This window comes from Rana temporaria, chromosome 6, assembly GCF_905171775.1.
Source record: "Rana temporaria chromosome 6, aRanTem1.1, whole genome shotgun sequence".
Taxonomy (NCBI): domain Eukaryota; kingdom Metazoa; phylum Chordata; class Amphibia; order Anura; family Ranidae; genus Rana; species Rana temporaria.
The window spans coordinates 130,123,800-130,150,450 of record NC_053494.1 but is presented as its reverse complement, the minus strand read 5'-3'; the positions used below and the strand labels follow the sequence as shown (position 1 = coordinate 130,150,450).

Here is a 26,651-nt window from a genome sequence, read left to right as displayed (position 1 = left end):
GGCATTTGCATAGTCCAGTCTGGAGTTTACAATAGCTCCCACCACGACCGATATGTCTTCCTTGGGAATAAAAGGAGTAAGTCTGCGTAGTAGGCGCAGCAGATGGTGAGATCCGCTGACTACTGACCCTATTTGTGCATCCATTGTCATGTAGGAGTCAAAGATGACCCCAAGACTTTTGACTTTGGCGCTAGGGGTGATGATTTTGCCCAGAATTGGCGGGGGGGTCCAAGTTGTTGCAGGTTGATTCATACGTTTGGCGTGAAACAGGAGAAGTTCTGTTTTCGCTCCGTTGAGTTTAAGATAACTCTTTGTCATCCAGTCCTCTATCAAAGAGAGGCATGTCTCTAGATTGAGGTGGTGATCCTTTTTATTGCAAATGCGGAAATATAGTTGCGTGTCGTCTGCATATGAGTGGTAGAGCAGTTTTTGACTGCTAATAATCTCAAAAAGAGGGCGAAGATAGATGTTGAATAACACCGGCGACAGAGGCGATCCTTGAGGGACTCCGCACGATAATGTGCGTTTCTCAGAAGTGAAAGGTCCTAACTTTACTATTTGCGATCGGTTTTCCAAAAAAGAGGAGAACCAAGATAAATCGCCTTCTGCGACTCTGGTTATTTCAGCTAGCCGAGTCAATAAAAGCTTGTGGTCTACTGTGTCGAAGGCAGCGCTTAGGTCCAGCAGAACCAGAAGACAAGATTCTCCTTCGTCTGCGGCCTCGAGAGCATCGTCCCATATTTTGAGCAATGCGGTTTCTGTCCCGTGTCCAGGCCGGAATCCCGATTGAAATGGATCAAGTAGGTTGTGGGTATCTAGATGCTGTTGCAGCTGTTGTACCACTACTTTTTCCATTACCTTTGAGAGTACATTTAGGCCTGTTATTGGACGACGGTGGAGTGGGTCCTTGGGGTCCAGGTTGGGTTTCTTCAAGATGGGTCAAATTATACCCTCCTTCAACTGGGAGGGCACTATGCCTTCCCTGAAGGATTGGTTGATAAGCTGCGTGATAGGAGGTGCCAGGATGTCGGCGCATTCCTTCAGCAGTTTAGTGGGGATGATATCATTCGGCGCGGTGCTGTTACGCAGAGTACCGATGATATTTTTTGTGGCATGGATAGAGATAGGTTCCAGCGTGAACTTACCTGGTTGTGGTGAATTACTGCAGGTATTGTGTAAATCATTACGGGGAGGGTTAAGGGGGGAATTATTTTGCTGAATGCTTTGTCGGATCCCCTCGATTTTATTAATGAAGTAATCCGACAATTCACTGCAAAATTCTTGCGAGTCCGAATTGGGGGCTTCAAGACATCCTGGATTCATGGTCTGAGTGACCAACTTGAAGAGTTCGCGTGGGCGATTCAGGGCGCTGTTGATAGCCTCGGAAAAATAGTTTTTCTTGGCTTTGAAGATTTCTTTGTGGTATTTTCTTGTTGTTGCTTTGTAGATGGTGAGGTTCTCATCTGAAGAGCTTCTTTTCCAGGCGGCTTCCACCCTTCTGCGCTCTTGCTTCAGTAATGCCAGTTGGTTGTTGAACCAGCTGGAGTTATTTTTCCGGATGCAGGTTTTACGTTTCGGCGCTATTAAGTCGGCTGACTGTAATAGGGCTGTGTTTATGGAATCCAGTGTTTCTTCAGCCGTTTGATGCGGCTGAATTGTATTTATTTTTTTCCTTAACGCGGCTTTGAAGAGTTCTGAGTGGAGCTTCTTCTGACATCTAGTCCAGTGTGTTATCACTGGATTTGATGTTTTAGTTAAGGGTGGGAAATCGGAAATAATGAATTTAATTGCATGGTGATCTGTCCATGGCAATGGTTCATTATCCAAGATTTTTCTTTCCAGATCTTGTCTGAAAATAAGATCGAGTGTGTGACCTGAAACATGTGTGGGCCCACATACTAGTTGTTGTAGCCCTAATCCTTCGAGGTGATCAATGCAGGCGTCGGCAACGGGGTCTTGCGGGGAGTTGGCCCAGAGATTGAAGTCCCCGAGCAGCAAAAGGTGTTTGCTGTTAAGGGTATAGGTGGAGATAAAGTCTGTCCATGATGGGAGAAACTGCGATTTTGGGCCAGGTGGCCTATAGCAGAGTAGAATCCGGACGGTCTCCTGGGAGTTTGTTTGTAGTTGCAGGGTAAGGGTTTCCATGAATGGAAGAGGGTTTTGAAGGACAGGTTTAGTGATTGCAAGATGAGTCTTATGGATCACCGCCAGTCCTCCTCCTCTTTGCCCTATTCTGTTTTCAGTTATGATACGATATTTTTCTGGCACCAGTTCTCCTAGAATGGTGTTGCAGTCGGTTGTGAGCCAGCTCTCTGTAATAAAGAGGCAGTCTAAATCGTATTGTAGAATGAAATCATGGATTTCCAGTCGGTGTTTTACTGCCGATCTTGTGTTGATCAGAGCACATGATATATGCTTAGGCTGGGGTAAACGGCTGAGATTTTTGATAGTCGATCGACGATCGATTCTCAAAAGTCGCTCAGTTCTTAGGGCTTTTTTAGTGATGGCTGGTAGTATTGCGGCAAATTGCCTCAAATTCCCAATGGTTTCTGCAGAATATTGCAGATTAACCATAGTCGCCAAACACCAAGTGGTGGAGGGAGGGGGGGATTATCAAGGATTAACTTAATCCTCGGTCCTGACTTGGTCCAGAGGAAGGCAAAAAAACCCTGGTCGTGCTATGCCAATATGCTACGACAGGGAAAAAAAATCCTTCCTGACCCCTTGAGAGGCGATCGGGCGAACCCTGGATCAAGTACAAATGGTATTTGAGAAAGGGGGAGTGGGGCTAGGGTGTTGCAAGATGACCACCACTCCGGCTGCAAAGAGCCAAGGTGGTGACCTCGAGGGGGGGGGGGGGCAGGGGGGGGATTGCCAACTGGTAGTTATTGAGTCAGGAGATGGTGGTAGGTGACCCAATTACAAGGGGGTAGCAGGCTGGTATCTGGAGGGGAGGAGCGGGGGGCCACTCGGTCGCGGCGATGAAGGGGGGGATGGGGCCCTACCTATCTACATCCCGTGGGCCACACGTCCTACTCCTAGGAAGCGTGCGCCGGTAGCTGCCGGGATGCAGTTCTAGCCCTAGGAAAGATGGGGGTCCAGCTGGTGTCCGGGGGGATTGATGAACAGCTGGCAGGTCGCGGTGATTAATCGGGGGGCCCTACCTATCTACATCCCGTGGGCCACACGTCCTACTCCTAGGAAGCGTGCGCCAGTAGCTACCGGGATGCAGTTCAGGCCCTAGGGAAGAGGGAGGTCCTGCTGGTGTCCGGGGGGGATAGATGTGCAGCTGGCAGGTGAATGGTGTATCAGGGGGGGGGGGCGCCAAGCCAGGGAATGCCGTGTTGCCGCCGGGGGCTACACGGCTGGATTATGTGAGGAGGCAGCTCAGGGGGTAGCTGGTGGTATCACTATCCCTGGGGTGAGCAGACTAAGGTGAGAGCGTCTGCTGCACCGCTGAATCTATATAACAAGAGTTCCAACTTTATTAGCTGCAAGCTTGTTCTGGATCAATGATTGAATAAAACATAATGAAGACTCCTGTCTTACCTCCTGTTTCAAACTCCTGGTTTTTAACTCAGGCACTTTTGATCAAAGAATGCACTTCTGATCAGAGAGTCCACATGTGAAGCCACCATCAACTGGGAGTCAGCTCCTATGGGAGCTTGTACAGCCACTTTATACTCACCTGTGAAGACCTGTGAACAAACACACACCTGTGAACAATTAAACCCTCCACTTAATTAGCAGAAAGGAAAAGGAGAAAAAAAAAACAGTTTAAAAAGTGTCAGAGAAAATCAATCCTTGCAAACAGAAGCAGTTGATAGCAAACTCCTGGTTTTTAACTCAGGCACTTTTGATCAAAGAATGCACTTCTGGTCAGAGAGTCCACATGTGAAGCCACCATCAACTGGGAGCCAGTACTAATGAATTAATGATACATTAACCAACCATTTCCATTCAAAGATCGGCATAACATCATAATAATATCATATATCATATATGTGTGCGCACTGCGCTAATGAAAAACACCTGTGTGTGCTGCTACTTAATATTCAATAAACATGCAAATGAGGTGAAACAATTGTCAATGTAAAAAAGTGATAAAGACAAATAATTCCACAGTAGCGCACTAAATTAATCCACTAATCTCAAAAATATTAGCATTGTGAAATAATCAACACAAAAACACCCATACATAATGAAGGAAATAAAACAGAGAGAAAAGCGCCTCTGAGTATACTGTATTTAATATGTAGATTAAAAAGTATCCAGCACTTACATCATATATAACAATGGTGAAGTCCGGGGAGCTGGTGTAGATCTGTGCTGACGACCAGTGGAGCATCTGATCCAGGTGATTGCAGTCGCTCGGAGCCGGGGGGAGCCCACTATGTCTGTGATGGTGAATTGCTGCTATGCTGGAATCTCGTTGGCAAGCGTGTGATGTCAGCTGTACGGGGGCCGGGGAGGACCACGACGCATTTCAGAGCGCACGCGAGTCAGGGAGCAGACCTGCGCTCTCTTTTTTCAAGTGTTGACAGATGGGGGGGAGAGGCGGGTATTAAAACTTATCATGTGGCAGACGCGGACCAATGGGATTACTAAAAACATGATCAGACGGGGCACACTAATAATAAAACTACAAATGTTAAAACGGGCAGAGCAATGATCGTGGGCTAATTGGCAATAACTAATTAAGACATGTTTATACAAATTCACAAATATAAATATATATATATTGTGCCCGTATATGCACATATACAAAAATCAATTATATGAAAGTAATAAACAGACAATGCTTGCAATCTATGCGTTGAACACCAGGGAGCCCTCCAAGGCAACATGGCCCAGGGTAGCGGCTCCAGGTCCACGCATGTAAAATGAGATAGAAAGAAAAAATAAGAATTAATAATAATAATGAGAGGTTAAAAAAGGTGGGGATAAATATGGATATGGATGTATATAAAAAAAGGACACACAAGAAACAGAAATATAATTAAAAACAATGTTGGTAATGAGTGTGTATATTAGACAATTATATTAGTGGAAAGTCGGGGGACGATATGTGCAGGAGTTTAAATGAGATGAGATCAACTGTAGATAATGATCCCAACACTAATAAGTACATATGTATGTGTACACACACACGTGCACACACGTACACACACATATATACTAAAACATACATATATGCACCTACACAAGCATATACATATATGTGGGGGGGGGAGTTTTTTTTTGGGGGGAGTAGCAGTTGATGAGAAAATTGTGACATTTAGAGGATGGTGTTGATATCCAATTCCTCATTGAGGCCGAGAGGCGCGAGACAATAAAGAGTGAAGATCCAGAAAGTCTCGCGCTCACACAGTCTTGAGAACCGCTCAGACTCGGAGGGGCCTTCGGGTAGGGATTCGATGACCCACACCCGCAAACCATCCGTGGACTGGTCGTGGTGCTCAAGAAAGTGGCGTGGCACGCTGTGTTCGTCGCACCCAGCCTCAACAAACCGTTGGTGCGCACCAAACCGCTGTCTCAGCGGGTTGATTGTGCGGCCGACATACAGTAGTTTGCAGGGACATGTAAGACAATAAACAACATAGTCACCAGAACAATTATAGAAATTGTCCAGTTGGTATATTTTCTCTCTATGAGTGAAATCTTTTTGGCCGTGGGTAACAAAAGAGCAAGTTTTACACCGGGGTTTATTGCACCTGTACATCCCCTTGAGTGGGATCAGACAGGTAGTGCTAGATGGTTTAAGACTCTTTAGCCTACTGGGCGCTATCTTATTTTTAAGAGGAGTGGGGGCCCTTCTATACGTGACCTTTGAGGCCTCGTACACACGACAGAGATTCTCGGCAGAATTCGCCGAGAAACTCGGTCAAAACCCGGATTCTGCCGAGAATCTCTGTCGTCTGTACAGTTTTGGCTCGATGGAGCCGCCGAGGAACTCGACGAGAAAATAGAGAACATGTTCTCTATTTTCTCGTTGTCCTCGTTCTTCTATGGGAGAAGCCGGCCCGCCGAGCTCCTCGGCGGCTTCATCCCAAAACTCGACGAGGAACTCGACGTGCCAAGCACGTCGAGTTCCTCTGTCGTGTGTACGGGGCCTCAGAGATATAATCAATGGGCCAGATTCTCAAAGAGTTACGCCAGCGTATCAGCAGATACGCCGACGTAACTCAGAATCTAAGCCCGTCGTATGTTGAAGTGTATTCTCAAACTGAGATACACTTAAACACGCCTAAGATAATTTTAATTTGTATAAACATGTCTTAATTAGTTATTGACAATTAGCCCACGATCATTGCTCTGCCTGTTTTAACATTTGTAGTTTTATTATTAGTGTGCCCCGTCTGATCGTGTTTCTAGTAATCCCATTGGTCCACGTCTGCCACATGATAAGCTTGTATACCTGCCTCTCCCCCCCATCTCTCAACACTTGAAAAAAGGTCTGCTCCCTGACTCGCGCACACTCTGAAATGCGTCGTGGTCATCCCCGGCCCCCGTACAGCTGACGTCACACGCTAGCCAACGAGATTCCAGCATAGCAGCAATTCACCATCACGGACATAGTGGGCTCCCCCCGGCTCCAAGCGGCTGCAATCACCTGGATCAGATGCTCCACTGGTCGTCAGCACAGATCTACACCAGCTCCCCGGACTTCACCATTGTTATATATGATGTAAGTGCTGGATACTTTTTACTCTACATATTAAATACAGTATACTCAGAGGCGCTTTTCTCTCTGTTTTATTTCTTGCATATTTGAGCTGGCTTCGCTTCTGGAGAGCTGAGCAACTGTAATCACCTGCACTGGCTGTTTATAGCCATCAACTACAGCCTATTGTCACTTTGCTGGGACTGATCCTTTAATGGACTTATATACTTTTAAACCATACACGCTGCCATTGTGGTTTATTCTCATCACTCACTTTTTTTTTTATACCTTGTCCTATATTTGATTGTCTGTGCAGACATCTTGAGTGCTGTAACCCACTCATATCCATACATAATGAAAAGTGTCCATATGGCATATCCAAAAATTATATAAATAATAGATATATGCTCCAGCATATGCAGATCAATATGGTAATACAGTTCATCTTAAAGTGATGAAAAGATAGTGAAACAAAATCTTGTTGATCCACCAAAATCCTTCACCAAAGTAATGTGATGGCACAGCAAGGCAATAGATCTTAAGTATTCCCCTCCTCATCACTTTAACTCATAGTGAGCAAATTTGGTGGACTTTTATTAATTTCTACAGATGGACAATATTTATTTATTTATTTATTTATAAAAATGCTTATTGGGAGCGCAGTCATTACCCAAAAGGCCTCGATGCGCTCAAGATATTGCAGTAGTCCATGTCCATTGACTTAAAAAAGTCCACCAAATGTGCTCACTATGAGTTAAAGTGATAAGTAGGGAAATGAAGGGAGCTTTATTGTCGTGTCGCTACCCTTTGCAACGAAGTCCGAAGTGACAAAATGCGTTGGGCCGTGGCTACACGGCCACACTGAGACGATGACTCCACGTGTACGGAGTAAGCTATGGGGAGATCACAACACTGTGTCACCTGGCATGTTTTGATCTCAAAAAGGCAATTTTTAATCGTTTATGAATCCCTAATGAAGTAACGTGACTCGTGACGATACAGGTCGGGATTGGCTGATAGGAACAACCAGGAAGTGATGCAGATGATGAGCTCTGCGCTCGTGGAGATTTACTTGCTCTACCATTGCTTAATATGAGTGTTACCTTTTAGAGTTTTTATGGAATACAATTTAAAAAAACATACTACACTATTTGGGCATTTTTCTTCCTGCCCCCTGCTGACTCGGTTGGGGTGTACGTGGAAGCGGAGTATATCGGAGCCATCAGGAAACCCCCCAGGCTACTTGATCGACCAGACACCCAAGAAAGGACCCGCAGAGGATACCAGACCATCACTATATTTCCATGCTGTTACCTTACAGATGTGAGGTAAGAGGCTACCCCTTCTAGAGGTGTCACTGCATGGAAAGAAAAGATACCCACCACACTTGTGTTGTTTGGACAATCAAGATTGGGACAATCAGGTTTTCACTACTATTGTATTTAGAGATCATCACTTTTGCACTTTATGTATCCATCAAGCACTTTGTGATTTTATAGTCTTGCTTACTTCACTTATTTGCACTGGATGTGTATTTCACTACTGAACTTTAAGGAGTCATATGCAGTGGACTTTGGAGTTTTAACTGCCATCTTGTGTTCACTTCACTGTTGCACTTTAGAAGTCACATTCAGTTTACACAAAGAGTTGAATTTCTATCGTTTGTTTGAATTTTTATAATTTTATGTATATTGTGCTGTTTATTTGTAACAGCGCAACACCATTCATTAGCACAGTATAATTGTATCACTTATCGGTGCTTGCAGAAGTTACACTTCTATCTATATATATTCACCTTTACCTATAGTGATAGCGCTTGAGTACCCCCCATTTTTCTATGGGTGTTTTATGTTGATCATTTCACAATTCTAATATTTAGGAGATAAATTTAGTGTGCTACTATGGAATTATTTCTCTCTCTCTCTCTCTCTCCCTTTTTTACATTGACATTTGTTTCACCTCATTTGCATATTCATATCATAATATGCATTTTATGAATATGTTATAATCTGTTGACCCAGAACTGAGACTCAGGAGAAGTAGTCTCAGAGAAAGAGCTACTGCTGGTGCCCCAGTTTAGAACAACACACAATCACTGGATTCTTGAACTTAGATCAGTACCTTTAGCTTCCCATGGCAGATGCACACCTCCCAGCTCCCACCAGACACTATTCAGTGGGTCCTCCAAGCCAAATTCTTAGCTCCTGGAATAAATAAACAGGCCCCTGTACCCCAGCCATTTAATGGGCACACCTCCCCAGGCATAGGCTGCTACACAATAAGTATTTAAGCTCTCCATCTGACCCTCCCAGCCCTCTATGTTCTATAGGTCTCAAGAATGCAGGGGGAGGCAATCAAACCCACAACCTGTGAGACCTAGAATAGCCCAGAGGAATCAAAAGCTGCTCCAATAATTGCAGAGGAGCTAAAAAGTTTATGTATCATGCAATCAAGTATTGGGGCATATAGGAGAAATGTTTGTATATTGTGTATATACATATATGGTGAATAGCATTGTGCATGTTTTTGACTGAATTTACTATTTTTTATGTTACAAATACAGGTGGAACTCGAAAAATTTGAATATCGTGCAAAAGTTTATTTATTTCACTAATGCAATTTAAAAGGTGAAACTAATATATGAGATAGACTCATTACATGCAAAGCAAGATAGTTAAAACCGTGATGTGTCATAATTGTGATGATTATGGCTTACAGCCCATGAAAACCCCAAATCCACAATCTCAGAAAATTTGAATATTGTGAAAAGGTGCAATATTCTAGGCTCAAAGTGTCCCACTCTAATCAGTGAATTAGGCCATAACACCTGCAAAGGGTTCCTGAGCCTTTAAATTGTCTCTCAGTCTGGTTCAGTAGGAATCACAATCATGGGGAAGACTGCTGACCTGACAGTTGTGCAGAAAACCATCATTGACACCATCCATAAGGAGGGAAAGCCTCAAAAGGTAATTGCAAAAGAAGTTGGATGTTCCCAAAGTGCTGTATCAAAGGACATTAATAGAAAGTTATGTGGAAGGGAAAAGTGTGGAAGAAAAGGGTGCACGCAGGCAGCAGGGATAACCACAGCCTGTAAATGATTGTCAGGAAAAGGCCATTCAAAAGTGGATTGCCAGCCACTGTTACTTTTTTAGTGTAGGTTCCTTGTTGGCAGTATAAATAATCAATAAGTGTATACAAGAATTCCTTTTCAGATTAAATATTGCAACTATTAATGCATTGTATGTGTAAATCCAATTAAATTAAATCATGCTGAGATAATATTACCAATGGAAGCCTATTGGAGCAATTTGGTTTACTGACTGATTAAAAGCATTAAATTAACTACAGAAGGGAGATTTATATGGGCGCATAGATCCCCCCAAATTAGAAGAGACATACTAACTAAGACAAAATTGAATGGGGGCCTGGTCCTTCCAGATTCCAGATTCAATATATCCGCGTTCAGCATTTATGACTAGGATAGTGGATTGGTTTCATAATGCGAACTTTAAACAATTGGTTAAACTGGAGGAAGATGTCATTGCTATGAAATTGAAATCGCTACCATGGGTTGCAGTTGCCTCCCGTGAACCGATTTTTGGTCTCTTCAACACTGAGAGTTTGGGATTTATTGTTAAGTCTTTGTCTACTTAGGTTGGGCATATGACACCCTTGTTTTCCAATCCCGAATTTTCTACTGGTGCTGGAAGTTTATTTTTTTATTAAATGGTGCAAGCATGAAGATGTTAGGCCTCGTACACACGATAGGTTAACCAGAGGACAACGGTCTAATGGACCATTTCCATCGGTCAAAACCAATCGTGTGTGGGCCCCATAGGTTATTTAACCATCGGTTAAAAAAAGCCAACTTGCTTTAAATTTAACCGATGGATTCCTAACCGATAGGTCAAAACCGATCGTTAGTATAGGCACCATCGGTTAAAAATCCAGGCATGCTCAGAATCAAGTCAACGCATGCTTGGAAGCATTGAACTTCATTTTTTTAAGCACGTCGTTGTGTTTTACATCACCGCTTTCTGACACGATCGGTTATTTAACCGATGGTGTGTGGGCGCGACGGACCATCAGTCAGCTTCATCGGTTAACCGATGACAACGGTCCTTCAGACCATTCTTATCGGATGGACTGATCGTGTGTACGAGGCTTAAGAGTTGTTCAGACCTAGGTAGATGGTAAATTTCCTCCGCTAAATTTTTTGGGCTTAGAGTTTCAGACTAAATGGATGCAATATCAACAACTTCAAACATACATTCAATCGCTGACACAAAATTCTCCATTAGATAGACCATTAACAGAATTCAAACAATTATTATTACAAGAACAAAGATTAACTCATGCTCTACCTACCATCTATAAATATTTACTCCCTAAAAATACAGGTGAAGAATCAACTTATTTAACTAGATGAGAGTAATGCCACATACACGCGGTTGAAATTTCCAGAAAAGTTCGATGTGAGCTTTTGGTTGGAAATTCTGACCATGTGTAGGCCCCATCTGACTTCTTCTGTCTGTTTTTCCGACAGCAAAAATTTGAGAGATAGTTCTCAAATTTTTCCGATGGGAAAAGTTCTTGTCGGAAATTCCAATCGTCTGTATGCAATTACAAAAAAAAAAATGCATGCTTGGTTTGACGCATTGAAATTTTTCTCAGCTCGTTGTAGTGGTGTACGTCACCGAATTCTTGGCGATCGGAATTTTGTATGACCGTGTGTATGCAACACAAGTTTGAGCCAAAATTCAGTCGGAAAAAAATCAATGGTTTTCTTGTCGAAATTTTCGATCGTGTGTACGCGGCATAAGAATTAGAGACGACTATTCCCAGTCTTGACTGGGAAAGGTAATTTCTCTTAACACATAAATTATCTTTATCAACTAGACATCAAGAAAGAAATTAGAACATTTTGGCAAGATGGTATAGATGCCTGGTAGATATGCACTTAATGCTGCAAATCAAGAGACGTGCTGGAGATGTCTTAATGTAAGAGGTACAATGTCACACATATGGTATTATTGTCCGATGGTTTTGTAATTTTAGTCAAAGATATTTAGTATATATCAGAAAATTACAATGGTCTATGCAACCGATTATATTTATCTCCATGCTATCTATTATTTCTGGCCCAATAAAATCTATTAAAAAATATATTTTACGACATATGCTCACCCTTCGATGGTGGAATGGGTGTGTGAGATGAGTGAGACGCAATCCTTGGAACAGCTGATAGTGATAGAAGAGGGTTCAAATGAACAAACTTTAAGTATATGGCAACAATGGGATGAATTTTGAACCTCTGCAATATTATCCAAATATATATAGCACAACTTGACATGACCCCCCCATAAGAAAAAAATATCCCCCTCTTTGGGAAATGTTGTGATCTATGTGGGTCTAGTTTGTTTGTGCTGTGTGTGTAAATTTGTAAGCGTTGGTTTATATGAGTGTGTAAAGGAATGTGAAACTAATTTTAGGGTGTGAATAATAATGTTTGATTGTTATATTATTTGGAATATAGATACATGTATAGATTTATAATGGAATAGAGATACTCTATCTAGGTTAGAAGAGAAACATAAGTCTTGTGATTCATAAGTAGATTGAGAGTTTAGTAGAAATTGTTTTCTCTATAAAATACCCATTTCTTTTTTGTCGATTTCCCTTTTATGCACATTGTCTAAAATGAAAAATGTATAAACAAATTCAATAATAATAATTAACTACAGAAAATGAAAATAAAATCTACAATAAGACAGATAAAATAAGAATGCATGATTGATACTATGTTAATGTCCTACTAATTATTACGTGTTACAGATTATCTTTTTTATTTTTTGTATTCCCTGTATAGCAATATACTCTGTTTCCTTGCACAGGGGTATAATTTAGTGTTTACTGTCAAAAGCACTAGTAAATCTTTAGGCAGAACTTGGGGATCATCTCATTAGTATTTATTAACTTGTTAACAAGTCATTGCTAATAGGGAATCATAGATGGCAATGCAACTCAGTCTTTGTAAGAAATGAATAGCGCTTTCCAGAGATCAATGAAAAAAGTCTCAAGAGAAAACTCTGCTTCAATTTATTTAGAGGGAATAGCCTACTTAGTTCTGCCAGTTATTGTATTCTGTTTGCTGAAGAGAGAATGTAAAAGGCTTAAATCATAGCTGAACGGCAATGCTCACATGCTACAAATACATAGCAAATAGATTATTCCCCTGCACTTGATTGGGTATTTACTATGGGGCAGATCCACAAAGAGAGTACGCCGGCGTATCTACTGATACGCCGGCGTACTTTCAAATTTCCCACGTCGTATCTTTGTTTTGAATCCTCAAAACAAGATACGCCGGCATCTGGGTTAGATCCAACAGGCGTACATCTTCGTACGCATTCGGATCTAAGATGCAATTCTTCGGCATCAGCTGGGTGGCGTTCCTGTCGTATTCCGCGTTGAGTATGCAAATGAGCTATTTACGATGATCCACGAACGTACGAGCGACCGTCGCATTCTTTTACATCGTCTCTAGTCGGCTTTTTCCGGCGTATAGTTAAACCTGCTATTTGGTGGCGTACGCAATGTTAAGTATGGCCATCTTTCCAGCGTATAATTAAAAAAAAAATGTTTGCGTAAGTCGTCCCTGAATCGGGATGGACGTAATTTACGTCCACGTCAAAACAATGACGTCCTTGCGACGTCATTTAGCGCAATGCACGGCGGGAAATTTAGGGACGGCGCATGCGCAGTTCGTTCGGCGCGGGGACACGCTTCATTTAAATGAAACACACCCCCCTACTCGCCGATTTAAATTAGGCGCCGTTACGCCGCGAGAGTTACACTACGCCACCCTAACTTACGGCGCAAATTCTTTCAGGATTCAAACCAAAAAAAGTAAGTTATGGTGGCGTAGCGTATCTCAGATACGCTGTGCCGGGGCAGATCTTTGTGGATCTGCCCCTATGACTATAACTTTACTGTGTGTGTTATGTACCATTACTACCAGACCCTTGTCATAGATGAGTATTTAAATAAACAAGGAAAATACTGCGCTAAGAACAAAAATTTTTAAAAAAAAATTGAATTTTTAGAAAAATGCTGCACACCTAAAAAACATGTGATACTCATGCAAACAGAATCAAAATTAAAGGAGGTAGGTAGCGCTAAAAACCACACTACTTGAATTAAGTGTAGATGTGAATATAAGTTAAACACAAAATGAGTCCGTGCAAACTTGACGTAAATGAATATAAGGTTGATACCCCTTGCCGGGTGTACCAACAAATACCACTCAAAAATAAATTAAATGATTAATGTCCAAACATGATAATGTGTAGATGTCCAATTTGTGAAGTAGAAATTATATTCAAAGAAGAATCCACCACGATTCTTGTGAATTAAATTAACGTGACTGTTCCTCACAATTGCACCAAAAGTCGTAAGTAAACACCCTTACCAGAAGTGTTGGACCCCCTGTTAGATGAGGCTATACGGGCATCGATATCCACCCTGACGGGTAATACGAAATCCCAGCGGTAGTACGTAGCTCCTATCCCGACCAATCCTTTCCAGACTCCGGGTTCTGACCATCTCATCCAGACAGGAACCTTTAGGCTGATGATACACCTTACACCAAACGATCAGCTCCTAGGCTCGGCGTCACAAGGGACAGCCGAAAAAAGGGAACGGGAGGCTCACAATAGTGAAGTACCGTACTGGCAATTTATTGTATGTAAAAACGCGGTACATGGATAAAAAAACTTGATTAAAATTGTCGACAGAAACAAATAAAATTAAACGTATACCCGTGTTTAATTTTATTTGTTTCTGTCGACAATTTTAATCAAGTTCTTCCATCCATGTACCACGTTTTTACATACAATAAATTGAGGCGGTCAGAACCCGGAGTCTGGAAAGGATTGGTCAGGAGAGGAGCTACGTACTACTGCTGGGATTTCTTATTACCCGTCAGGGTGGATATCGATGCCCGTATGACCTCATCTAACAGGGGGTCCAACACTTCTGGTAAGGGTGTTTACTTACGACTTTTGGTGCGATTGTGAGGAACAGTCACGTCCATTTAATTCACAAGAATCGGTGGTGGATTCTTCTTTGAATATAATTTCTACTTCACAAATTGGACATCTACACATTATCATGTTTGGACATTAATCATTTAATTTATTTTTGAGTGGTATTGGTTGCTAACCCCGGCGAGGGGTATCAACCTTATTTTCATTTACGTCAAGTTTGCACAGACTCATTTTGTGTTTAACTTATATTCACATCTACACTTAATAGATGAGTATTTGACATGGATTCTAAGGGGAACCCACAAAAATGTCATGCTCCCCCAAAACTAAATACCAGATGCTTACCCTTGATGTGGGTCTTGTATTGATTTTAAGGGGATGCAACCCCTCAAAATCTATATCAGACCATTGTCCAGCATGCAGTCTATTTATTGCGATATTGTTCCTACCTAAACATGTTGTTGTCTTTTTTTATGTTCACAGGAAGTTAGCAAAGTCTACACTTGTGCTTATCCTGGTATTTGGCGTCCACTACATTGTGTTTGTGTGCCTACCACACACATTTACTGGTTTAGCCTGGGAGATCCGGATGCACTTTGAACTGTTCTTCAACTCATTTCAGGTACTTAAAGTACTGCACTGATAAAAAAATAAGCCCACTTTATGACACTTCTAATTAATTGCTACAAATACAATTTCCAAAGAATACTCCAGTTGTGATTGAAAATAAAGCCTTGAGATCAGCCTTCCTGCTAAGGACATCAGTATTTCATTCAGACATTGTTGCTGAGCACAGCCCACCCCAATGCCCTCTGTCATTAATCTGGTAATTGCAGATTTTCTGCTTGTAATGCACGTTGGCTCTTGTAAAACCTACCACCTGCTTGATTCTTATCATTTTCTCATACAGAAATTCTGATGTATAATAAATACCAAAAGATATCTAGCAGTAATACAATAGAGGTGCAGTGCTCAAGATAATATCCTCAAGGTAATGATTCCTCAATAAAGACTCAGGGTGAAACATATATCATGGGATTAGTCTTAATTACCTTGAGGACGTTATCTTAAGCGCTGCACCTTTTTTGTATTACTGTTTTTATTGTTGTTCATCAATTTCTGTGCTGACTGCTTAAGGGATCATTCATTTATTTAATTTTAAAAACTTAAATCCATATAGAATTTCAACCAGGGTGGCAGGCATCCTTATATTGTATATCTAGCAGTAACTAATCAGATTTAAATGTACTTTGGAAACTTGAATGAGACTGGTAACACAGAAAGCAAAGAGAGGAAGTTTCCAAGCACATGCATCAGTAAGTACACTATTTGTGACCATGTAAGGTGCTCTGAGGATTCTCGCTGCTCTAGATAACAGGGAATTCAGATTGTGGTAAATTGAGGAAACGGTTTGATTTTAGCATAGTTGCAGAATTTTTGGATAGCATTAGTATTTACAGGACTGGTTTTACTTGAAATTTCTCTTTAACACATGTGACTACTCTAGCCAAAGACAAACTTACCAATGCTTATGATTGTTGTGGTATTTTGTTTGTCTCTATCCAGTTATCTTATCTCCACCAATTATAATTATTGGAAAAGATATACAATATTTTTATAAATTTGGCCTATAACCCCAGTTTTCATGAATCAAATCTCAATTCACCCAGATTGATTTTATTTTCTTGACCATAATTTAAGTTTGCCATCCAATTTTCTATCTGACCCAGGATTGTTAATACATTTTATAAATTATATATGTTCATACAAGTATTGTATATGTTCATACATGTATAGAGCATTATCAATTGCAACTGATCAATCCAGGTGAACAGATGCAGAGAAGGAGATGTGTTTGGTCAATTTTGCTTTCCATTTTAGGCCCTGGTCAAACCGATGTGACTTGTCATGTGATTTGATTGTTTCGAATTGCATGACAAGTGGCACCCCATTGTCCACAATGGAAGTGGTCAAATTGGGGCGACTCCGATTCGGAGTTGCATCAATTTTAAAAGTAGTTCCTGCACTACTTTTTGAAAGTTCATGTGTTACTTGCATAGACACCTGTGCATGAAGTCGCACAGATGTCATCCAAGTCACACTTGAAGTTGCACTGACATGTGACTTTGAAATCGTGCAGCTTCAAGTGAATTTGCGTGATTTAAAAGTTGCGTTTAGTGTGGATGAAGACTTAGGGTACGGCTGGCTAGGTTTACAGTTCTTGGCATATGGGCTGTTTTTCTTAGATCTCTATAATATTTAATTATTTTAGTATATAAGCTGGTAAAATACTGTATATACTATGCTGTCAAAAATATTTAGAACTCCCCTGTGCTCAGACTATGGACATTAAAATATTTACATAGTTTTTAAGCTGAAGTTAAGCTTTAAATAAATAGTATAAATAGCCGCGCCAATCTAAATACATTCGAATAAATGTCAGTCAATGAATGAAAATTGGTAAAATCTCCATGAAGACAATAATATCGGATAGAGCCTTTGGTTTGCTTGATGAATGACACTAGGTTCTTAAAATTTGGTCAAACCACGAACACCCAGGTGACATGCATGCTTTTAGTGCAAATCCTCCACCGTAAGAATAAGCTGCTTACCAAACGGCAAGCCTTTATTGCATTTGGCTATAGACCAGCCACGGCCTTTCAATCCTCTGGATACTCAGGGTGGAAACACTTGTGTTTAAGCAGCGAGATCCAAGCCTCAGCATTGGGTTGGAAAGGAGTTGCGGTTCACTCTCGTTACCCCCCGCACAGGACAATGGCAATCAAGCGATCCAGACACATATATCAAAGATAAAGAAGGGGCACAATAGCGTAATACCGCAAGATAAAAATATTTATTTAAAAGTAATGTACTTACATCAGTACGAGTAAAAACAGCGTGTGACAGTAAAAGTAAAGCCGGCCGGCTTGAGGAGCCCTCCTCCTTGGCGTGGTGACGTCACTGACGCAGCCTCCCAGACGCGTTTCGTCACTAATGGACGTTTTCAATGGGCCCCCATTGAAAACGTCCATTAGTGACGAAACGCGTCTGGGCGGCTGCGTCAGTGACGTCACCACGCCAAGGAGGAGGGCTCCTCAAGCCGGCCGGCTTTACTTTTACTGTCACACGCTGTTTTTACTCGTACTGATGTAAGTACATTACTTTTAAATAAATATTTTTATCTTGCGGTATTACGCTATTGTGCCCCTTCTTTATCTTTGATATATGTGTCTGGATCGCTTGATTGCCATTGTCCTGTGCGGGGGGTAACGAGAGTGAACCGCAACTCCTTTCCAACCCAATGCTGAGGCTTGGATCTCGCTGCTTAAACACAAGTGTTTCCACCCTGAGTATCCAGAGGATTGAAAGGCCGTGGCTGGGCTATAGCCAAATGCAATAAAGGCTTGCCGTTTGGTAAGCAGCTTATTCTTACGGTGGAGGATTTGCACTAAAAGCATGCATGTCACCTGGGTGTTCGTGGTTTGACCAAATTTTAAGAACCTAGTGTCATTCATCAAGCAAACCAAAGGCTCTATCCGATATTATTGTCTTCATGGAGATTTTACCAATTTTCATTCATTGACTGACATTTATTCGAATGTATTTAGATTGGCGCGGCTATTTATACTATATATTGCTTTGTTTTTTCCAACGTCAGCTGCTGCCTATAGACTTTGTGTGTGAAGCGCGTTTTTTTGTTTTTCCTAAGCTTTAAATAAGCTTTACAGATTTAGTCACATCACACAGCTGTAATGAAGTATGTCTGGAGTGCAGGCACCTGGGTCCCCAAAAAAATCCTCACTGCAGGCATTTCTGTCCTCTTCTTGTCTCCGAAGTTCTGGAACTGCAATGGTTAACAGTTTGTTAAAGCAGAAGTATAGCCAAAGTTTGTTTGGGGTGTATTTCTCCCATGGATCACATTCATTCTGCACATCTGTTACACATTTTCAGGCTAAGGCCTGCTGTCGGTTGATATCACAGAGCTGGACTAGGCTTGGTAAAGATCCAAAACACCCAGAAGCCTGGACCAGTAGCTGGCTCAGTCTCTCAGGCTCCTGCCCCTTGCACAGCCCATTGCTCCAGTGATCTCTGGAGGGGAAGAGCAGAGAGCCGATGATTAACAGTCACCAGCTCTCTGCAGCATGAAGACTGAGGGGCAGATCCACAAAGGTATTACGCCGCCGTATCTCTTAATACGCTGCGTAATTTCAAATTTTGCGTGTCGTATCTTTGTTTTGTATCCTCAAAACAAGATACAACGGCATCTCGGCTAGATCCGACAGGCGTACGTGTTAGTACGCCATCGGATCTAAGCTGCAATTATTCGGCGGCCGCTAGGTGGCGTTTCCGTCGAATTCCGCGAAGAGTATGCAAATTAGCTAGTTATGGCGATCCACGAACGTATGAGCGGCCGGCACATTTTTTTACGTCATTTGCGTTTGGCTTTTTCCGGCGTATAGTCAAAGCTGCTGTTATGAGGCGTACTCAATGTTAAGTATGGCCGTCCTTCCCGCATAGAAATTTGAAATTTTTACGTCGTTTGCGTAAGGGATTTGCGTAGAATGACGTCACCGTCGGAGGCATTGGCTTGTTCCGGGTTAATTTCGAGCATGCGCACTGGGATACCCCCACAGACGGCGCATGCACAGTTAAAAAAAAACATTGTTTACGTCGGGTCACGACGTATTTACATAAAACACGCCCCCATCACAGCCATTTGAATTCCGCGCCATTACGCCGCCAAAGATACACTACGTCGCTGTAACTTACGGCACGGATTCTTTGTGGATTAAAAAAAAAGTAAGTTACGGCGGCGTAGTGTATCTTAGATACGCTACGCCCGTCGCATAAATGCGCCGCTGTACGCGAATCTACCCCTGAGAGTTGAGCAATTAGCTGTTTTTTATTTTTTTTTCACAAAAAAATTCATAATTACAGACAAAGTACAGAAAATGTATGTATAAAATACACAGGAAGTAGTTTTCCCTCTAGTGCATATAAATTCTCATAGACTATACATTACACTGACATATACAGTGCATCCAGGAATGTATTCAGCGTGCTTAATTTTTTTCACATTTTGTTATGTTACAGCATTCATTATTCTCCTCAAAATTCTTCAAACAATACCTCATAATAAAGAAGTTTGTTTGAAATCTTTGCAATTTATTAAATATATAAACAAAAAAGTCACATGTACATAAGTATTCACAGCCTTTGCTCAATACGTTGTTGAAGCACCTTTGGCACCAATTACAGCCTCAAGTCCTTTTGAGTATGATGCTACAAGCTTGGCCCACTTATTTCTGGGCAGTTTCTCCCATTCTTCTTTGCAGGACCTCTCAAGCTCCATCAGGTTGGATGGGGAGTGTCAGTGCACAGCCATTTTCATATCTGTCCAGAGATGTTCAATCGTATTCAAGTCTGGGCTCTGGCTGGGCCACTCAAGGACATTCACAGTGTTTTCCTATAGCCACTCTTTTGTTATCTTGGCTGTGTGCTTTGGATTGCTGTCCTGTTGGAAGCTGAACCTTTGCCACAATATGCCTTGATGAGCAGGTTTTCATCAAGGATGTCTCTCAGTTCCTGCGCTGAAAAACCCACAGCATGAAGCTGCACTATGCTTCACTATAGGGATGGTATTGGTCAGGTAATGAGCAGTGCCTAGTTTCCTCCAGACATGAGTTTAATCTTTGTTTTATCAGACCAGAGAATTTTGTTTCTCATGGTCTGAGAGTCCTTCAAGTGCCTTTTGGTGGGCTGTCGTGTACCTTTTACCAAGCAGTGGCTTCCGTCTGGCCATTCTACTATACAGGCCTAAGTGCTGCAGAGATGGTTGTTCTTCTGGAAGGCTCTCCTTTCTCCACAGAGAAATGCTGGAGCTCTGTCAGAGTGACCATTGGATTCTTGGTCGCCTCTCAGTCTAAGGCCCTTCCCCCCATCGATCGCTCAATTGTACCCTTCCCCATATCTGTGCCTCGATACAATTTTGTCTTGGGGGTCTACAGACAATTCCTTGAACTTCATGGCTTGGTTTATGCTCTTAAATGCACTGTTAACTGTGGGACCTTATACAGGCAGGTGTGTGCCTTTCCAAATTATGTCAATTCAACTGAATTTTCCACAGGTGGATTCAAGTTGTAGAAACATCTCAAGGATTATCAGTGGAAACAAGATGCACCTGAGCTCAAGTTTGAGTGGCATGGCAAAGGCTGTGAATACTTATGTACATGTGATTTTTTTTTATATATATATAAATTTGCAAATATTTCAAACAAACGTCTATGATGTTGTCATTATGGGGTATTGTTTGTAGAATTTGGAGGAAAATAATGATTTTAATCAATTTTAGAAAAAATTGAAAAAAAGTAAAGCTCTGTAAATACTTTCCGGATGCACTGTATATTTCTATTAGAGAATAAGAAAAAATTGTGTAAATTTATAACCAAAACAAAGAAAAAACATAAAAAAACAACGTAATTTGTGACCGCCGTCCTCCAATCGTTAATTAAAAGGGTGTTGTCTCATTGAAAGATTTAACAAGTAGGGGTAGGGACCATCATCCTGTAATTAGACAATGAGGAAGAGGGTAACCAGGTAAGTCGAAATAGCCTAAAAGAGGCCTATACCAATGTAGCCTCCTACAAGAGCCACCAGCCCACTGCCCACTTAAATCCACAGGACATACAATAAAATTCACCTCCACTCATTTCACATTTGTAAAAGCCTGTTAAGAATGAGATGTGTGGGAGCTACCCCTGGGAACTCTAACCATTCCTGACAGATTTTTGTGAATTTTTTAGTTGCATTCCTATTTTGGTAGGTATTTTTCTATTGGATAAGGATCCTTTGAACTTCCAGAATCCATTGGTGGGATGTAGGAGCTTGGATAAAGCCAATACCGCACTATTAGCTTCCTAGCTAAATAGAACAGCCTCAAAAATGCTATGTATGTAGGAGGGGGATGCAAGTGGTCCTCCAAAACACCAAGTAGTCAAGTGACAGGGTTAAGTTGAAATTGTGTTTTTAAATAGAAAATTACAATCCCTGTAACCTCCTACCAATATCGTACCAATATAGGACATTTTCAAAGCACATGGTTCAAAGTTCCCTGGTGTAACTGACATTTTGGACATAGAGAAGAATCCCTTCTACCCCATTTGCACAGCTGCAGGGGTGTTCTGTAGGTATGATTAGGGATGAGTCAAACTGCGCCCACTCCCCCCCCATTCGGTTCGCAGAAGAACATGCGAACACCGTTAAAGTCTATGGGACGCGAACATGAAAAACCAAAAGTGCTAATTTTAAAGGCTAATATGCAAGTTATTGTCATAAAAAAAAACTGAGGACCCGGGTCCTGCCCCAGGGGACACGTATCAATGCAAAAAAAGTTTTAAAAACAACAGGTTTTTTTGACCATTTTTCTGGTCAAAGACCGGGCCACGTTTTGCGATTCGGCACTGCGTCACTTTAACTGACAATTGCATGGTCATGCGATGTGGCTCCCAAACAAAATTGACGTCTTTTTTTCCTCAAATAGAGATTTATTTTGATGGTATTTGATCACCTCTGCGGTTTTTATTTTTGCGTTATAAACAGAAATAGAGCGACAATTTTGAAAAAAATGCTATATTTTTTTCTTTTTGCTATAATAAATATCCCCCAACAATATATATATAAAAAAAATGTTGCTCCATTTAGGCCGATACGTATTCTTCTTTATATTTTTGGTAAAAAAATCGCAATAAGCGTTTATTGATTGATTTGTGCAAAGTTATAGCATCTACAAAATAGGGTTTTTTTTTAAATATTTTTTTTTACTAGTAATGGCGGCGATCAGCAATTTTTATCATGACTGCGACTTTATGGCGAACACATCGAACACTTTTGACACATTTTTGGGACCATTGTCATTTTTACAGCAATCAGTGCTATAAAAATGCACTGATTGCTGTAAAAATTACACTGTAAGTGAAGGGGTTAACCACTAGGTGGTGCTGCAGGGGTTTAGTCAGTACTAGGAAGTGATTCTTATTGTTAGGGGGTGTGGCTACACATGACATGTCACTGATGACCATTCCCGATCACGGGGAACAGTCATCAGTGACAGTGTCACTAGGCAGAATAGGGGAATGTCTTGTTTACAAAGGCATCCCCCTGTTCTGCCTTTTCTGACTGCAATCGTGGGCCACCTGGGAACATTGAGTTCCCAGGACCCGCGAGCGCACTCACGAGGCACGCGGCACGTGCCCGATGGGTGGAAAATTTAAAGGGACGTACAGGTACGTCAATGTACCTGCCTGTGCCATTCTGCTGACATACATAGGCATGTAGTGGTCGGCAAGTGGTTAATAATGCTTAAAGTTAAACAAAAGTGAAATATTCTTTTAAATTTCATGCCTGGTGGGTGTCCATAGTATGCTTGTAAAGTAGCGCATGTTTCCCGGCTTAGAAAAGTCCCTGTACAAAATGACAATTCTAAAGGGAAAAAAGTCATTTGAAACTACTCGCAGCTATAATGAATTGTTGGGTCCTGGCAATACAAATACAAGTAATTGAAAAAAAAAACAGCATGAGCATGGGTTCCCCCTTAGTCCATTACCAGGCCCTTTGGGTCTGGTATGAATATTAAGGGGAATCCTGCACCATTTAAAAAAAATGGCGTGGGGTTCCCCCCAAAAATTAATACCAGACCCTTATCCGAGCATTCGTCCGAAAATCCTAATTAATTAAGGTCGAATCTGCCATTGAAGGCTTATGATGTCTGTCGAATGTTCTCAGAAGATTCGACGGAATCCAAAAGAAAAAAAGAGGATTCGACAGAATCTTTAAAAAAAAAAAAAAGATTTGACGGAGCAACGAAACTGTACGATGCCACAATCATACATTTCCAGTCAAATGTTCCGCCTACAAGCTACAGAAGAATTCTAATGTTGTATGACTAATAATAATTATATTTATTAATTATTATTACTAGTCAACCAACATTAGAATTCTTCTATAGCCTATGGGCAGAGCATTTCACCATAAATGTCCACTTGCTGCGATCGTATGTTTTTATCTTCTTCGTCGAATCTTCATGTCTCTCTATGTCAAATCTTTTCTCTCTATGTCAAATCTTTTCTCTCTATGTCGACTCTTCTTCATGTCTCTATAATGTCAAATCTTTTCTCTTTATGTAGAATGATATTGGACTAATAGGCCCAGATTCACAAAGCACTTGCGCCGACGTATCTCGAGATACGCCGCGTAAGTGCAAATATGCGCCGTCGTATCTGTGCGCCGTGCCCACAAAACTAAGATACGCCTGAAAATAGGCTTTATCCGACCGACGTAACTTGCCTACGCCGGCGTAGAGTGGGCGCATATTTACGATGAACGTATTTGGCACTCCCATTGATTTTCTATTCACATATGCAAATGAGGGAGATACGCCGATTCACGAACGTACGTCCGTCCGACGCAGTGCGCGTAAAGTCATATACGTCCGGCATAAAGTTATGCCCCATAAAGGAGGTGTAACTCAGCAGCATCCATGCAAAGGGCTGCATCAGGGAACACAAGCTGACGTATTTTACGTAGTTTACGTAGGACGTGAATATGACTAGGCGTAGGTTACGTTCACCCCCCGTAGGCAGTGATCCGACGTATCTTAGGCAGTTGTTCCGACGTGATTTTGAGCATACGCACTGAGATGCGCCCACGGGACGGCGCATGCGCAGTTGGCGATACGTATCTGTCTGGCGCTCGGCCCATCATTTGCATGGGGTCACGCCTCATTAGCATGGCTCACGCCCACTTCCACTTACGCCGACTTACGTCTTGGAAACCCAGTGCAGATTTGGAAGCACTGGCTTTGTGAATTCAGTGCTTGCCTCTCTGTGCTGCGTCGGCGTAATGTAAAGGAGATACGCTACGGCAGCATAAATATGCACCAGTGTCTGTGAATCCAGGCCATAGAGTTAAGGTTAGGCACATTCGACCGCAACGAAAATGAAAAAAAAAGCATTTGTTAATGTCGGATCTTTCGGTTTTCGTTTTCTGTGCTTTTGTTTGTTAAAGCGATAACGAAAATACCTGAAATTCGGACGAAAACGAATGCACATGTCTAGTACATTCCACCCCTATCATTTCACAAAAAAATGTGTCAAAATGTTAAAAACCACAGGAGACAAATTGGGACAAGTCCTTTATTAAAAAAAAAAAAAAGAAAGGTTCCAATGATGTAATCCAGTCTCGAACGACATGCAAAAAAAAAAAAAAACGCCGCTACGAACGATTCCGCCTCCATAGCCACACTTTTTTTTTAATAAATTACTTGTCCCAAACTCTCCTGTGGTTTTTAACATTTTGACACTTTTTTTTGTGAAATGATAGGGGTACCCCGTTACCAATTCACATAAGAGGGGCCGGGATCTGGAGTTCCCCTTTGTTAAATTCTGATAAGCCCCCCACCCTCAGACCCCCACAACCACCGTGCAAGGGTTGCAGGGATGAGGCCCTTGGTATGGATTTTTGGGGGGAACCCCACACCATTTTTTTAAAAAGAGTCTCATCGTATCTTTTGTATATTTCTGCTGCGAGGCTGTCAGTACCAGGGGATTTACTATTGGCTATAGCTGCCACTGCTTCACTAAGCTCATCTACCGTAATGGGTGCATTTAACAGTTTACAATTACTAGCAGAAACAGAAGGAAGGAGACGTTGATCCAAAAATTGCACGAACGCCTCTTCTGCGGAAGTCACCTTAGAAGAGTAGACATATTTAAAGTAGTTAGTAAAGACAGTAGACATTTGGTGTATGTCATACGTCAGTCCCCTAGTGGGACTCTGAATAGCATCTATATGGGATATTCCTTGTTGTGCTTTAGAAACCATTGCTAATAGATGTCCAGTATTTTCCCCTTCATAACCTGTTGATAACATTTTTGTGCTTCCAGCCAGCTTTGTTCAGAAGCAGTCGAGGGATTTGTAAAATAGGACTCCTATGCATTTTTAACCTCATTAAAGTGGGGGTTCACCCTAAAAACATTTTTCTAACATTACATTGAGCTCACTCTCGACATTAAAAGTATGCAGATTTTTTTTTTTTGCCGTACATACCTCGTATAGCTATTTTCTTACCCGGCTTCCGTGTAGTGAATCCCACGGGAGTGGGCGTTCCTATGCAGCAGTTATTGATTGACGTGATGACAAAAACATAAGAATAAGGAGCGTCACAAGTTGCCGAAAGAAGCCGAACGTCGAGTCGGCGCTATACGGCGCCTGCGCACTGACGTTCGGCTTCTTTTGGCAACTTGTGACGCTCCTTATGCGACGGGGGTGGTAGATTTTGTCATTACGTCAATCACTAACTGCTGCATAGGAACGCCCACTCCCGCGGGATTCACTACCCGGAAGCCGGGTAAGAAAATAGCTATACGAGGTATGTACGGAAAGAAAAAAAAAGAAAAAACGGCATACTGTCAATGTCGAGAGTGAGCTTAATGTAATGTTAGAAAATTGTTTTTAGGATGAACCCCTGCTTTAAGTACAAAAGTTTCCCAAATTTTTAGTAGCCGTTTTAATATTAGAAATGTGCTTGATAATAAGGCCCGGAAGGTGAACTTTAAGAGGATCCCAGACTATTCCTATTGCAGATGTGTCTTTATTGTGTTGCAGAAAGCATTGAATCGCTTCAGGAATAAAGTTAGCAGCAGGGAAAAGTTGGAGCCAAAAGGGATATACCTTCCATAATCTTTGCCCAGATGTGCCCCGAAACAAAGTTCACTACCTGTAGGAGCGAATGGTCTAATATACTACGAGGGACATATCAGTCGGGGAAATCTTTAACATTGACACAGAGTTACATAAACAAAAATCTTTATTTATGAGTAGGGATGAGCCGAACACCCCCCTGTTCGGTTCGCAGAAGGACTTGAAAAAACACTAAATGTTCG

The 26,651-nt window shown here is 41.7% G+C and overlaps 1 protein-coding gene across 1 annotated transcript in view; it reads left to right on the top strand.

Moving 5' to 3' along the window:
- The window catches only part of PTH2R (parathyroid hormone 2 receptor), a 359,186-nt gene that overhangs the window by 311,850 nt on the left and 20,685 nt on the right, over nucleotides 1-26,651 (top strand). The window contains exon 11 of the mRNA XM_040358482.1: nucleotides 15,196-15,334. Within this exon, the coding sequence (XP_040214416.1) occupies nucleotides 15,196-15,334 (139 nt within the window). The remainder of the gene's footprint in view (nucleotides 1-15,195; nucleotides 15,335-26,651) is intronic.